The 17,531-nt window shown below is 37.1% G+C and overlaps 1 protein-coding gene across 1 annotated transcript in view; it reads right to left on the bottom strand.

Annotated features, from left to right (window-relative positions):
- LOC128664093 (matrix metalloproteinase-21) overlaps positions 1-17,531 on the bottom strand; it is a 131,535-nt gene that overhangs the window by 64,944 nt on the left and 49,060 nt on the right. The window contains exons 4-5 of the mRNA XM_053718775.1: positions 14,898-15,039; positions 9,492-9,749 (exon numbers count right to left, since the gene is read on the bottom strand). Of these exons, the coding sequence (XP_053574750.1) occupies positions 9,492-9,749; positions 14,898-15,039 (400 nt within the window). The remainder of the gene's footprint in view (positions 1-9,491; positions 9,750-14,897; positions 15,040-17,531) is intronic.

Here is a 17,531-nt window from a genome sequence, read left to right as displayed (position 1 = left end):
TATTGCAGCATTGAGCAAAATTGAGCTCCATACCGCACTCAAATACCAGCGCTGCTTTCAGCTGATTTTACGTGCTTGAGCACGATTTTCCCATAGACATCAATGGGGAGAGCCGGCTATAAAAAAGCCTAACACCTGCAATAAAGGAGCGTAAAGCTCTGTAACGCTGCCCCATTGATTCCTATGGGGAAACAAAAGTTATGTTTACACCTAACACCCTAACATAAACCCTGAGTCTAAACACCCCTAATCTGCTGCCCCCGACATCGCCGACACCTACATTACACTAATTAACCCCTAATCTGCCGCCCCTGACACCGCCGCCACCTACCTACACTTATTAAACCTTATTATGCCGCCCCTAACATCGCCGCCACCTACATTACACATATTAACCCCAATCTGCCGCCCCCAACGTCGCTGCCACTATACTAAAGTTATTAACCCCTAAACCTAAGTCTGACCCTAACCCTAACACCCTCTAACTTTAATATAATTAAAATAAATCTAAATACAAATTACTATCATTAACTAAATAATTCCAATTTAAAACTAAATACTTACCTGTAAAATAAACCCTAAGTTAGCTACAATATAACTACTAGTTACATTGTAGCTAGCTTAGGTTTTATTTTTATTTCACAGGCAAGTTTGTATTTATTTTAACTAGGTAGATTAGTTAGTAAATAGTTATTAACTATTTACTAGCTACCTAGTTAAAATAAATACAAATTTACCTGTAAAATAAAACCTAACCTGAGTTACACTAACACCTAACCTTACACTACAATGAAATAAATTACATTAATTAAATACAATTAACTAAATTACAAAAAAACCCCACTAAATTACATAAAATAAAAAAGAAATGATCAAATATTTAAACTAATTACACCTAATCTAATAGCCCTATCAAAATAAAAAAGCCCCCCCAAAAAAAAAAAAAAAAACCTAGCCTACAATAAACTACCAATGGCCCCTAAAAGGGCCTTTTGCAGGGCATTGCCCCTCTTTTACCTGTAAAAAAATAATACAAGCAACCCCAACAGTAAAACCCACCACCCACATAACCAAACCCCCCGAATAAAATCCTATCTAAAAAAACCTAAGCTCCCCATTGCCCTGAAAAGGACATTTGTATGGGCATTAACTTTAAAAGGGCATTTAGCTCTATTTCTCCCCAAACCCTAATCTAAAAATAAAACCCACCCAATAAACCCTTAAAAAACCTAACACTAACCCCCCAAAAATCCACTTACAGTTTTTGAAGACCGGACATCCATCCTCAACGAAGCCGGTAGAAGTCTTCATCGAAGTGGCAAGAAGTGGTCCTCCAGATGGGCAGAAGTCTTCATCCAGGTGGCATCTTCTATCTTCATCCTTCCGAAGCAGAGCGGCTCCATCTTCAAGACATTCAGCGTGGAGCATCCTCTTCTTTCCACGGCTCTTCAAGAATTAATTCTCCTTTAAATGACGTCATCCAAGATGGCGTCCCTTGAATTCCGATTGGCTGATAGAATTCTATCAGCCAATCGGAAAAGCATACCTAGGTTGAAAAGCATACCTAGGTAAGCAGTTTACTCCTGCGAGCTACAGTTGCTAGTGATTGGTGGCTACACAAATCCACCTTTTTTTCATTGGCTCATCAGCTAGGCCCCGATAATGCAATGCGGCTTTGGAGCGGACTATAACTATGCAGTGGTTTTACACATAGTTATTTGCAAGCAATGATGCAATATTAAAATACACTAACGTGTAAGAGCATTTGTGGTTTGCACTTTTATGTTTAACTAATGTGTCAATGCAATCAATACTACTTTTAGCAACATCATATCTTAATTTGGTTATATTTTGTAAATATAATGTTTCTAAATTATGCTTTTTAAAAATATAAATAACACAACTGCTTTTAGAACTGTATAAGTGTAAGCGCCAATATAAAAGGTTTCCGTCGTGAAAACAACTCTATCCCAGAGTCCCACTAGTGCGGATATAACAAAGTTTAGTAAAGCACTTTCCACAGTAAATCCCAAGATATATGTATGTAAGAGGCTTACCACAACAGTAGCGATTATGAGTAATGAAAGTTTTTCTCCAGGATCCTCTGTATCCCAACAACAATCGCCTACCTCTGTGTCACGGCGTGTATCACCTGTTACACATTCAGCGTCCAGCCTCGTTTGCACACCAGGTAAATCTCACCTGTGCGGGCTTCCTAATCACTGTGACAGCTAGGGTTCTCCTAACCCCTCAATTCAAAATAAACATGCAGCAACAAATTTGCGGTCCCAATGAAGGAAAGGCAGGGAGAGATTCCTTTCATTTAAAAATACAATTTATTTGATACTTGCGTTAAAAGCAACAACGGCACAGCATACAGACAGATACCACAGCTGACACGTTTCCTGCCTTACTGGCAGTTCATCAGAGCTCTGATGAACTGCCAGTAAGGCAGGAAACGCTCCCTGCCTTTCCTTCATTGGGACCGCAAATTTGTTGCTGCATTTTTAAAAATATATAAGAATGTTTTTAAGCCGCTGCTTCACTGGAATAAAAATGAATGCCATATTTTTGGCCAGATTACAAGCGGAGTGAAAAATATCGCTTTAACTAAAGCAATATTTGAGCTCCACTTTGTAATACCAGCGCACGCTAATGTGCGCTGGTATTACAAGTTTACAGCAATGTGAACATGAGCTGGGAAGCATTGTGCTCACTAGAGCGCGCTTCCATAAGCTCCTATGGAAGTCTTGTTCTGATGCTGTTAACACACACACATATATGCAAAAGTTTAGGCACCCCTGACAATTTCCATTTTCATTTATTAATAATTGGGTGTTTGGATCAGCAATTTCGTTTTGATCTATCAAATAACTGAAGAACACATTAATATATCAGTAGGGAAATGAGGTTTATTGGATTAACAGAAAATGTGCAATATGCATCTAAACGAAATTAGACAGGTGCATAAATTTGGGCACTCTTGTCATTTTGCTGATTTGAATACTGTAACTACCTAGCACTGATTAATTGGAACACACAATTGGTTTGGTGAGCCCATTAAGCCTTGAACTTTGTAGAACTTGAACTTTATGCATCCAATCATGAGAAAAGGTATTTAAGGTGGCCAATTGCAAATTGTTGTTCTCTTTGACTCTCCTCTGAAGAATGGCAACATGGGGGCCTCAAAACAACTCTCAAATGACCTGAAAACAAAGATTGTTAAACATTATGGTTTAGGGGTAGGCTACAAAAAGCTATTGCAGAGATTTAAGCTGTCAGTGTCCACTGTGAGGAACATAATGAGGCAATGGAAGACCACAGGCACTGTTCTTGTTAAGGCCAGAAGTGGCCGACCAAGTAAAATATCGGAGAGGCAAAGGCAAAGGATGGTGAGAACGGTCAAAAACAGCCCACAGATCACCTCCAAAGACCTACAACATCATCTTGCTGCAGATGGTGTCACTGTGCATCGTTCAACAATTCAGCGCACTTTGCACAAGGAGAAGCTGTATGGGAGAGTGATGCGGAAGAAGCCTTTTCTGCACACACGCCACAAACAGTCGCTTGAGGTATGCAAACGCACATTTGGACAAGCCAGCTTCATTTTGGAAGAAGGTGCTGTGGACTGATGAAACAAAGATTGAGTTATTTGGTCATAACAAGGGGCATTATGCATGGTGGCAAAAGAACACAGCGTTCCAAGACAAACACTTGCTAACCACAGTAAAATTTGGTGGATGTTCCATCATGTTGTGCGGCTGTGTGGCCAGTGCCGGTACTGGGAATTTTGTTAAAGTTGAGGGTTGCATGGATTCCACTCAATATCAGCAGATACTTGAGAATAATGTTGAGGAATCAGTCACAAAGTTGAAGTTATGCCAGGGCTGGATATTTCAACAAGACAACAACCCAAAACACTGCTCAAAATATACTCTGGCCCCTAGTTATCAAGCCGTCAACCTCAAATACGCTGGAATTCCGCAGCATATTTGTGGCGAGGCTGATTCGCCTTAGTTATCAAGCCCTCGATACCGGAAAAAGTAGAATTTAGTGACGTAAGCTTCGATCCGCCGGACTCAGTCCGACACAGATCGTGTAATATACCTTTAAGGACTGATCCCTCCTACCCACAGCCAAACCCTATTTAAACCTCACATTGCCATATTCAAACTGCCTGTTAATTGATGTACTTTGTTTAAGCCTGCTCTGTTAAGAGTTTAGCTCTATATTCATAGTTCTTAAGACCAGGTCTCTGTTAATTTAACCTTCGAATTATTCAGCTTGTTATAACCTTTATTAGGTTTTACACTTTGAGGTTTATTCAAATCAAACCTTTATCACTATCAGCTATTCAGCCTTTTTTGCAGCCGCAATATTTAGCTCTGTGTGAGATTCCAGCATCAGCTGTGTATCGGATCATCCTAACTGCAACCGGAAGTAAGTCACACTCTCACCGGCTTCTCACTTCTCCACACGCTGTCGGACAAACAAACCTCCGGATCTTTTCTCACATCAGGTATATTCCTTCCAAGACAAAGGTACTGTGATCGCTTACTTAGAGACTGAAGTGGTAAGATTATATGCCGATAAATCCTCTAAGAACTCGTAAGCACTATTCGTACTATCCTGTGACTGAACAACCAGTTATATTCATATATGCTTCCAAAAGGATGTGAAAGAATGTGTGGGACTTGTAAATATTTTTATTCCAGTGAGAGTGTGTGAAGTTTGTTTGCGATACTATTGAAACACCTGTTACAACTTGTTGAAGTGATTATTCCTGCTGAACATTATACCTCTAACCAAGTCATTAAGCAGAAACTTGAGACTGCTATTCTAACACTGCTCATAGGAAACCTGTGTTATAATAAACACACGTTGTTTCTTTTCCAGTGTCATTCATTACTGTATTTGTTACTAATTAGCTCACAGTTTCTGATCTTAGTAAATATAACCATTTTGCTGAGACTTTAAACACAAGAGCAACAAAACCAATTTTATATTGGTCAGGAGTATTACAGATCGATTCTTACGTCACTACAGATGTTCCGCACACAAGTGCGGCACAATCTGACTACTTTTGCTAGTTATCAAAAAACTAGCAGGTATGCTCGGCACTTTTCCGGTACAGCGTATCTGGCGGATCCCATAGGAATCAATGGGAGTCTGACCATAGCGAAAGTTCATGGTCGCTGCTGCCAGACATCCCATTCATTCCTATGGGAGCTGTCTACACCTAACACCCTAACATGTACCCCGAGTCTAAACACCCCTAATCTGTCCCCCCTAAACCGCCGCTCCCGGAGCCCACCGCAAGCTATACTAAATATGTTAACCCCTAAACCGCCGCTCCCGGTCCCCGCCGCAACTATAATATATGTATTAACCCCTAAACCACCGCTCCCAGACCCCGCCGCCACCTACATTATACCTACATTATACCTATTAAACCCTATCCTGCCCCCCATACCGTCGCCACCTATAATAAAGTTATTAACCCCTATCCTGCGGATCCTGGACCTCGCCACAACTAAATAAATAGTTTAACCCCTAAACCGCCGCTCCCGGACCCCGCCGCAACCTATATCAAACTTATTAACCCCTAATCTGCCCCCCCTACACCGTCGCCACCTATAATAAGTTTATTAACCCCTATCCTGCCCCCCCTACATCGTTGCCACCTATAATAAGTTTATTAACCCCTATCCTGCCCCCCCTACACAGCCGCCACTATAATAAAATTATTAACCCCTAAACCTAAGTCTAACACTAACACCCCCCTAACTTAAATATTAATTAAATACCTCTAAATAATATTTCTCTTATTAACTAAATTATCCCTATTTAAAACTAAATACTTACCTTTAAAATAAACCCTAAGACAGCTACAATATAAATAATAATTATATTGTAGCTATTTTAGGATTTATTTTTATTTTACAGGCAACTTTGTATTTATTTTAGCTAGTTAGAATAGTTATTAAATAGTTATTAACTATTTAATAACTACCTAGCTAAAAGAAATACAAAATTACCTGTAAAATAAATCCTAACCTAAGTTACAATTAAACCTAACACTACACTATCATTAAATTAATTAAATAAATTAGTTACAAATAACTACAATTAAATTAAATTAAATAAACTAACTAAAGTTCAAAAAATAAAAAAGCTAAGTTACAAAAAATAAAAAAAATAAGTTACACCTAATCTAAGCCCCCTAATAAAATAACAAAGCCCCCCAAAATAAAAAAATGCCCTACCCTATTCTAAATTAAAAAGTTACCAGCTCTTTTACCTTACCAGCCCTTAAAAGGGCCTTTTGCAGGGCATGCCCCAAAGAATTCTGCTTTTTTGCCTGTAAAATAAAAAATACAACCCCCCAACATTAAAACCCACCACCCACATACCCCTAATGTAACCCAAACCCCCCTTAAATAAACCTAACCCATCCAATAGAAGTCTTCATCCAGGCGGCGTCTACAATCTTCATCCATCTGGAGCGGAGCGGAGCCATTTTCAGACGAGCCGACGCGGAGCCATCCTCTTCTTCCCGACGACTAACGACGAATGGATATTCCAATAGAATGCGAGCTCAATCTGATTGGCTGATTGGATCAGCCAATCAGATTGAACTTCAATCTGATTGGCTGATTCAATCAGCCAATCAGATTTTTCCTACCTTAATTCCGATTGGCTGATAGAATCCTATCAGCCAATTGGAATTGAAGGGACGCCATCTTGGATGACGTCCCTTAAAGGAATATCCATTCTTCGTTAGTCGCCGGGAAGAAGAGGATGGCTCCGCGTCGGCTCGTCTGAAGATGGCTCCGCTCCGGATGGATGAAGATTGAAGACGCTGCCTGGATGAAGACTTCTATCGGATGGAAGACTTCTTCAGCGCCGCCTGGATGATGACTTCATCGGATGGAAGACTTCTTCAGCGCCGCCTGGATGATGACTTCTGCCGCTCCGGATCTCCTCTTCGGTTCCATCGGTGGTTGGCTGGCTGAAGACGACTCAAGGTAGGATGATCTTCAGGGGGGTAGTGTTAGGTTTATTTAAGTGGGGTTTGGGTTAGATTAGGGGTATGTGGGTGGTGGGTTTTAATGTTGGGGGGGGTTGCATTTTTATTTTACAGGCAAAAGAGCAGAATTTTTTGGGGCATGCCCCGCAAAAGGCCCTTTTAAGGGCTGGTAAGGTAAAAGAACTGGTAACGTTTTAATTTAGAATAGGGTAGGGCATTTTTTTATTTTGGGGCTCTTTGTTATTTTATTAGGGGGCTTAGATTAGGTGTAAGTAGCTTAAAATTGTTGTAATTTTTTTTAAATGTTTGTAACTTATTTTTTTTTATTTTTTGTAACTTAGCTTTTTTTATTTTTTGTACTTTAGTTAGTTTATTTAATTTAATTTAATTGTAGTTATTTGTAACTAATTTATTTAATTAATTTAATGATAGTGTAGTGTTAGGTTTAATTGTAACTTAGGTTAGTTTTTATTTTACAGGTAAATTTCTCTTTATTTTAGCTAGGTAGCTATTAAATAGTTAGTAGCTATTTAATAGCTATTGTACCTAGTTAAAATAAATTGAAAGATGCCTGTAAAATAAAAATAAATCCTATAATAGCTACAATATAATTATTATTTATATTGTAGCTATATTAGGGTTTATTTTAAAGGTAAGTATTTAGTTTTAAATAGGAATAATTTAGTTAATAAGAGAAATATTATTTAGATGCATTTAATTAATATTCAAGTTAGGGGGGTGTTAGGGTTAGTGTTAGACTTAGGTTTAGGGGTTAATAATTTTATTACAGTGGCGGCGGTGTAGGGGGGGCAGGATAGGGGTTAATAAACTTATTATAGGTGGGGACGGTGTAGGGGGGGCAGGATAGGGGTTAATAAACTTATTATAGGTGGCGACGGTGTAGGGGGGGCAGATTAGGGGTTAATAAATTTAATATAGGTTGCGGCGGGGTCCGGGAGCGGCGGTTTAGGGGTTAAACTATTTATTTAGTTGCGGCGAGGTCCGGGATCGGCAGGATAGGGGTTAATAACTTTATTATAGGTGGCAGCGGTATTAGGGGGGGCAGGATAGGGGTTACTAGGTATAATGTAGGTGACGGCGGTGTCCAGGAGCGGCGGTTTAGGGGTTAATACATTTATAAGAGTTGCGGCGGGGTCTAACTTTATTTAGTTGCGGGGGGCTCCGGGGTTGCTGGTATAGGGGGTAGAACAGTGTAGTTTAGTGTGGGTGCTTAGTGACAGGCTAGCAGTATAGCTGTCAAAAAGCCGAAGAGCAGCGAGATCGGATGAGTGATAACTCTCACAATCCGCTGCTCATTGCCCCGTACTTGGTGCGCGGCTTTTTGACAGCTTTTTTGATAACAGGCGAAATTTTTCAGGTCCGTGGCGGGGATGGTAGGCGAGCTTAGGTGGGCGTATTGGACCGGCAAAGGCAGGTAAAGTAGACGCGTTGATAACTACCCCCCTCTGGCATTTATGCAAAGGAACAAGTACAATGTTCTGGAATGGCCATCCCAGTCCCCAGACCTGAATATCATTGAAAATCTGTGAGGTGATTTGAAGTGGGCTGTCCATGCTTGGCAACCATCAAACCTAACTGAACTGGAGATGTTTTGCAAGGAGGAATGGTCCAAAATACCTTCATCCAGAATCCAGACACTTATTCCAGGCTATAGGAAGTGTCTAGAGGCTGTTATTTCTGCTAAAGGAGGCTCTACTTTATATTAATATTAATATTGATGCAATATTTCTGTTGGGGTGCCCAAATTTATGCACCTATCTAATTTCGTTTGGATGCATATTGCATATTTTCTGTTAATCCAATAAACCTAATTTCACTACTGAAATATTACTGTGTCCTTCAGTTATTTGATAAATGAAAATGAAATTGTTGATCCAAACACCCAATTATTTATAAATGAAAATCATGGAAATTGTCAGGGGTGCCTAAACTTTTGCATACTACTGTATGTATATATATATATATATATATATATATATATATATATATATATATATATATATATATATATATATATATATATATATATATATATTAGAATGTACATTTTTATTTACTGGGAACACACAGTTGCCATAGGATGCAATGTAAAGTCACTTTTCAGTGCTGTTTTTTTCTAATACCACACTCCTACCATCTTTAAAGCCCCTAAACTGCCTAGATTTTTTTAAAATAAAAAACTAAAATGCTGTCTATTTTGAGGGCATTTGGGGCACTTTTAGAAACTGATGATTACTGATTAATTTTCGGAGCACTAATTGCTACCACAAGGTCGCTGTAGCAATAACCAGACATTTGTAACGGCTGGTTAACTATTGCGCTCCTGCAAACAGGCAAATTGTGCTCCACTTGTAATCTAGCCTTTTGTGTTTTAAATACAGTATAAAAACAATTAAAATATAGTGAAGGACAACATTTTAAAATAAAACTTAACTTGTACCTTTAAAGAAATACTGGGCATCGGTATTCCAAGTCCAGACATGTACATAAGCATCAATATCTTGATCAGGAAGTCCACGCCATCCTGCTTTGATAGGTAGGGGGTCTCCATAACGTGTGCGGTTGCTCTTGTTTTCATACATCCAGTACCAACCAGTCTTAAAAAAGTATGTATTAAACCGATAAATAGTCTCACCACGTGGAGATCGTTCTTTTCTTACCCAATCAAAAATGGTGCTGAAGCTGCCATCACAGGAACCTAGTAAAAGAACACAAATCTGTCATTTAGTGACCATGCTTCTAATTTTACTCTATTGTATACAATTCAATATTGTGATAACAATTATGGTCAAAATGTAAATGCACATAGATGAATGACATATTTGAATAGAAACATATTTGCAATAAACATATTTTTGGCAAAACTGATTCTAGTAAGAGTTATCACTGTTTTAGTGTTAACATTTTTCTCTGCACGTGCATGTGAAGCATAGCTAAATATTCTCAGTGCACCAGCAATTTAAATACTGCAGCTGCTCAGAGTGCCAGTGGGGCGTGTATATCATGTCAGCAAATAACAATTTGAGTAATTACCAGATGGTACAATCACCTTAGGCTCTCTGAGCAAGTGCTGTGTTTAAAATGCTGGTGCACGGTGCATACTTAAATACACTATGGAAACACCTACAGCTTTTATTAGAAGCATTTTTGCTAATACATGTATATTGCAAAAATGCTTATATTCAAAACTGAAATACATACATGTGGATTTTAATTTGGTTGGAATGTCCCTTTAAAAGTTCATGCTCTATCAAATTAAACAACTTTTCAATTTACTTCTATTAGCAATTTTGCTTAGTTCTTTTGGTATTCTTTGTTAAAGAGTAATCTTAGGTGAGCTCAGTAGCAGGCACATGTCTTTAGCCATCTAGCAGAAGTGTTTGCAACATTGTTTATAGCGATTTTATACATAGTCACAAACACTGCTGTCATAGACTGGTATAGACATGCACGCTTCTGGGCTCCTATCAGCAGATCTAGGTTTAGTCTTCAACAAAGGATACGAAGAAAACAAAAGGAAATGTGATAATATAAGTAAATTGTAAATTTAACACTCTACATACAGTAGGCTTTAATATTAAAATCCATAGCAGAACAACACATTAAAGTCATTTTTAATACATGAACTACTATTGATTAGAAATCAATCAGTTGGAAACATTTGCATAAAAATTAATGTTTTATTATCCTTTAAAACTGGCAGTCTGAGCAACTCAGTGATACACAAATAGAAAAACGTTTTTAACATTACAGTCTCTCTTTTGCAAGGCCAAATATCCATTGTATAGTTTTTGTTTATATCTAATTCAAACATTTATGGGGTGTTTCATTTTGGCTTTAATGTAGTAATAAGGCATATTTTGAGACTATTATTAAAATCTGTATATATTTTATAATATTAAAGTCTATATATATTATAAACACTATGTCAGTCTTTGTGTGTGCGTGCGTTCATGTATGTGTGTGTTCGTGCGTGCGTGTGTATGTGCATGGTGCGTGTGTACATGTATGCAGGGACATATATATATATATATATATATATATATATATATATATATATCATGTGAGGGATATTGTACTCCTGCACTATCATACGTATACTTTATATTTAACTTTAGCAATATTACCTCACAATAGCGCTAATAGGTTTGCGCTCCACTTGTAATCTGTTTCTGGCAATTTTAACAATGAACCCCTATCACCTTCTCTCCTCTGATTTTACTCTGAAACACTGCACCTTCATTTGCATATTGAAAGCAGTGGATTCTCTTCTGTTCTACAACTACAAATTGCTTACATGTGGGAAATGCCAGCAGCAGACAAATAAAAGTGAGAGGGAAGTTGCCAGACTCCAAAATTGTATTAGCTAAGCAAGACCTTTTTTGGTGTCTTCTGTTGTTAGCTATAACGGGGCTAAAGTAACTATGAATGTGGCTTATATCTACTTTATTAGTGACAAATAAGAAAACAGTAATATAAATATTCCTTAAGTTCAAATAAATATGTCTATTTTTGCTAAAATGTTATCTTTAAAGTGATGGTATACAAAGCGTTTATTGCGGTTCTTGCTGCATGGCTCACACAAACACTGGATGAGCGATGAATACACCACCGCTTGTTCTTGAAAGTGGGCCGGCAGTGGTGGGCGCAAGTGTAATAAACTACAGAACATTTGTAACCCTTTCAGGCATAATGTTACAATAAATTAAAGGTACTGATATACATTTATTTTTCTTAAAAATAAAGCTTTGGTTACTATCACTTTAAGTAATTGATTCTCTCACAGTAATTGGATATTTACAATTATGTAGAAGGCAACCTTAGTTGAAAGTAAGCTCAAAATTAAACTATCATAAGTTGGATAGAACAAAACATTTATAAACAAGTTCCCAATTTACTTATATTATCAAATTTACTTTGTTCTCTTAGTATTTTTTTGTTTTGTTACAGATTATACCTAGGCAGACTCAGTAGCAGCAACACACTCCTGGGATCTAGAAGCTGATTGGTTGTTGCACATATATGCCTCATATCATTGGCTCGCCTGATGTGGTCAGTTAGCTACCAGGAGTGCATTACTGCTCCTCAGGTTCAGTCTTCGAAAACGATACCAAGAGCAACCAAGCTCACAGTAGCAATAAGCAGCCACTTGTAATGGCTGGTTATTTATCCCGAGCAATAAATTAGCGCTCCACTTGTAATCTGGCTCTTTATATCTTAGCAACAATTCAATAAAAAAATCAAAGCATAGAAAGTTTTTTAACATTAAAAAAGAAAAAAGAAAACAAACTTGCTTTACTGTGACATGTTGGTCCTTTAAATGGAGATGGCAGTCAAAATTAAACTACATTAAAAAAAAGTTTACTCATCATTTACTAAATGTAGCCACCAATATGCAAGCGCTATCCAGGGTTCTGAACCTAAAATAAGTCGGCTCCTAATCTTTACATTCCTGCTTTTTAAATAAAGATAACAAGAGAATGAACAAAAATTTATAATGGGAGTAAATTAGAAAGCTACTTAAAATCACATGCTCTATTTGAATCATTAAAGAAAAAAAAAATTGTGTTTAGTATCCCTTTAACCCCTTTACGACCGAGGACGTGCAGGGTACGTCCTCTAAAAAAAGTCAGTTAACGACCAAGGACGTACCCTGCACGTTCTCGGTCTGGAAAGCAGCTGAAAGCGATTCTGCTCGCTTCCAGCTGCTTTCCGGTTATTGCAGTGATGCCTCGATATCGAGGCACCCTGCAATAACCTTTTTTAGCCATTCGATGCAGAGAGAGCCACTCTGTGGCCCTCTCTGCACCAGACATTGATGGCTATCTTCGTTGGTGGATGGGAGCCTGTGTGGGAGGCGGATGGCGGCCATCGATGGCCCTGGTGATGTGGAGGAGGGCGGGATCGTGGGCGGGGATGACCGGGGGCGCGCACGGGCGCGCGCACGTGCACGGGGAGGGAGCGGGTAGGAACCACTACATTACAGAAAATTTTAAGTGAAAAGTGGGGAAAAGGGGGGGGGAGGAAAAAAATAAATAAACAAATGATCATCAGGGGGTGTTGGGTTGCTCTGTGGAGGGGGGAAGCTACACTACAGAAAAAAACGGGAGAAAAATAATAAAAAAACATTTTTTTCTGCAAACTGGATACTAGCAGACAGCTGCCAGTACCCAAGATGGCCCCCAATAAGGCAGAGGGGGAGGGTTAGAGAGCTGTTTGTGGGGGGATCAGGGAGGTTGGGTGCTAAGGGGGGGATTCTACACAGAAGCATATGTAAATATGCTAAAAAAATATATAAAACCCCCCAAAAAGATACATTTTATTTTAGTACTGGCAGACTTTCTGCCAGTACTTAAGATGGCGGGGACAATTGTGGGGTGGGGGAGGGAATGGAGCTGTTTGGGAGGGATCAGGGGGTCTGATGTGTCAGCTGGGAGGCTGATCTCTACACTAAAGCTAAAATTAAACCTGCAAGCTCCCTACAAACTACCTAATTAACCCCTTCACTGCTAGCCATAATACATGTGTGATGCACAGCAGCATTTAGCGGCCTTCTAATTACCAAAAAGCAACGCCAAAGTCATATATGTCTGCTATTTCTGAACAAAGGGGATCCCAGAGAAGCATTTACAACCATTTGTGCCATAATTGCACAAGCTGTTTGTAAATAATTTCAGTGAGAAACCTTCAATTGTGGAAAATTTAAAAATTTTTTTAATTTGATCGCATTTGGCGGGTAAATGGTGGCATGAAATATACCAAAATGGGCCTAGATCAATACTTGGGGTTCTCTACTACACTAAAGCTAAAATTAACCCTAGAAGCTCCTTACATGCTCCCTAATTAACCCCTTCACTGCTGGGCATAATACACGGGTGGTGCGCATTGGCATTTAGCAGCCTTCTAATTACCAAAAAGCAAAGCCAAAGCCATATATGTCTGCTATTTATGAACAAAGGGGATCCCAGAGAAGCATTTACAACCATTTATTCCATAATTGCATAAGTTGTTTGTAAATAATTTCAGTGAGAAACCTAAAGTTTGTGAAAGAATTTGTGAAAAAGTGAACAATTTGTTTTATTTGATCGCATTTGGCGGTGAAATGGTGGTATGAAATATACCAAAATGGGCCTAGATCAATACTTTGTGATGTCTTCTAAAAAAAAAAATTATAATACATGTCAATGGATATTCAGGGATTCCTGAAAGATATTAGTGTTCTAATGTAACTAGCGCTAATTTTGAAAAAAAAAAGTGGCTTGGAAATAGCAAAGTGCTACTTGTATTTATTGCCCTATAACTTACAAAAAAAGCAAAGAACATGTAAACATTGGGTATTTCTAAACTCAGGACAAAATTTAGAAACTATTTAGCATGGGTGTTTTTTGGTGGTTGTAGATGTGTAACAGATTTTGGGGGTCAAAGTTAGAAAAAGTGTGTTTTTTTCCATATTTTATAAAAAATTTTTTATAGTAAATTATAAGATATGATGACAATAATGGTATCTTTTGAAAGTCCATTTAATCGAGAAAAACGGTGTATAATATGTGTGCGTACAGTAAATGAGTAAGAGGAAAATTACAGCTAAACACAAACACCGCAAAAATTTAAAAATAGCCTTGGTCCCAAACGGACAGAAAATGGAAAAGTGCTGTGGTCGTTAAGGGGTTAAAGCCTTTCTCTAGTGGTTATAGTGCTTTGTATATCACTAATATTAAAAGCCCAAGTATCACTTAGATTGTAAACTGTCAAGGGAGCAGGACTTTGTAATCCTTCTGTCCTTGCCTTTATTGTGCTCTCTACATAGTGCTGCAGAGTTACAAATAAATATAATAATACTTTTTACCATATTTTTCCTGAACTGCTTTCCTGTCTTCCCAGCCAAGCTCAAACTGCCGCTCTTGAGGAATATAATTTGGCTGCATCACAGACCCCAGATGGTTTATATGAGGCAGTCCCAGTGCATGGCCAATCTCATGTACTGCAACCTGTAAAGAAACATTTACTTTAGTCATCTGTAGAAAAAAAAATCATGATCTAAACTTTCTATAAATATATTAGAAAATGTTTAGAATATACTATACATATATATTATTAAAACTTATTAAACATACTGAAAAATATTCTAAATAATCTAAAGAATATATCTATATATTTTACAGTATGTTTATTCATTTTGAATCATTTTAATTAATTTTTATTAATATTTTAAATGTAATATTTTAATAACGTATCTTAGCAATACTAAGCTTAATGATAAATGCAGATAAGACGTGAGCGCTGGAGAAATCCTGCTACCTCAGTTAAACCCCTCAAATTAAACAGATAGAACCATTAAAGAAAAAAGAGGAGCGCTAAATGCACGGATATAATTTAATACATATGTTCCATATAGTGGGAAAATTACAAAAATGTATAATATGGTCAGTCTGAGGAATATTTAAAAAATCAGGACGTCTCCTGTTATGAAAAATAAAACAATGATAAACAATGTCAATATAAAACCCAGCTTTATAAAATCTCTTGGAGATTATACAATATAAATATTGAAATTTCAATACAATTTCTCAACTAGTGCAATATAGAAATAAGGATAAATAAATGTAACTGGTGAATAATAAAGTCCCAATTAGTATTTGCGGACCAGATGAGGCAATATGTTTTCATAAATAACCACCAATACTTGAGAGAGGCTAAGCGCTATATAACGCATAGGAAAAAATGGAGTTAATGTCCCAATACTGAGTTCATATAACTTCAGACATCAGCCAATATTGGCAAAGTACCTTTATTCCTCAGACTGATCATATTATACATTTTTGTAATGTTGCCACTATATGGAACATATGTATTAAATTATATCCGTGCATTTAGCGCTCCTCTTTTTTCTTTAAGAATACTAAGCTCTCATGTGCATGAACCCGACCGCGTTAAGATCTTAACTGAAACACGCAATTCATAAAACGCATATTTTACATCCTACGTTCTTCACATAGAAACTAATGAACTTTTTATTATGAAATATATAATTCTATATATATCTGATATTGTTCATGTAAAATACATATCTATATCTGTATACAGTATCTACAGGAATAGATATGCAAGCACAGGTATATATGCACATATTTAGAAATATGTATTTAAGAATAAAAAGGACATTATCCTGTAAGTGAAAACATTGAAATGTGAAATATATACTGTAAAACACATATAAACACACAAATATATACTGTAAAACACATATAAACACACAAATATATACTGTAAAACACATATAAACACACAAATACGGTATATACTGTAAAACACATATAAACACACAAATATATACTGTTAAACACATATAAACACACAAATACGATATATACTGTAAAACACATATAAACACACAAATATATACTGTAAAACACATATAAACACATAAATACGGTATATACTGTAAAACACATATAAACACACAAATATATACTGTAAAACACACATAAACACACAAATACGGTATATACTGTAAAACACATATAAACACACAAATATATACTGTAAAACACATATAAACACACAAATATATACTGTAAAACACATATAAACACACAAATACGGTATATACTGTAAAACACATATAAACACACAAATATATATGTATACATATATAGACATTTATATGCATTGGAGCCCTTTGCAGTTAAAGGGAAATAAAACCCACAATGTTTCTTTCATGATTCAGATAGAGAATACAATTTTAAACAATTTCTAATTTACTTCTATTATCACATTTTCTTTGTTCTCTTGGTATCTTTTGTTGAAAAGTATGGATGTAAGCTCAGGAGCTCATTTCTGGAGCACAATATGGCAGCAGTTTTGCAAGAATGTTATCCATTTGCAAGAGAACTAGATGGCAGCACTATTTCCTGTCATGTAGTGCCCCAGATCCCTAACTAGTTATCTCTCCAACAAAGAATACCATGGGAACAAAGCAAATTTGATAATATAAGACAATTGGAAACTTTTTTTTTAAATTGTATTCTCTGTCTGAATCACAAAAGAAAATTTTTGGGTTTCATATCCCTTTAAGTAGCTGAAAACATGAAAAATTATATTTCAATAGTCTGCTATATGAAGAACACTTAATTTGGATCTGGCTCCTAAGTGGGCTGCTGCTTCTCCAAGGCGGAGCTCCTCTTCCATCTTCTTCCATGGCGGTGCTCCGCTGGGGCTTTCCTCTTCCATCTGACCCGTCTTCTTCCATCTTCCATCCAATGCTTCTTCTTTTTTTCATATCTTCCGTCCGATGTCCTCTTCACCGCACTGAAGCTTGAATGAAAGCTTTTTCTATTGACTGATTTGAATTTGGATTTAAAAATCTAATTTCAATTTTGAATTTGGATTTAAAAATCAGCCAATAGAAATGAAAGGGCACTCCTATATATGGAGAACCTCACGTTTAAGCTTCAGTATGCAGCTGTGACCGCACAAAGAG

This window comes from Bombina bombina, chromosome 6, assembly GCF_027579735.1.
Source record: "Bombina bombina isolate aBomBom1 chromosome 6, aBomBom1.pri, whole genome shotgun sequence".
Lineage (NCBI taxonomy): Eukaryota > Metazoa > Chordata > Amphibia > Anura > Bombinatoridae > Bombina > Bombina bombina.
The sequence above is the reverse complement of the archived record's forward strand: the minus strand, read 5'-3'. Positions and strand labels throughout refer to the sequence as shown.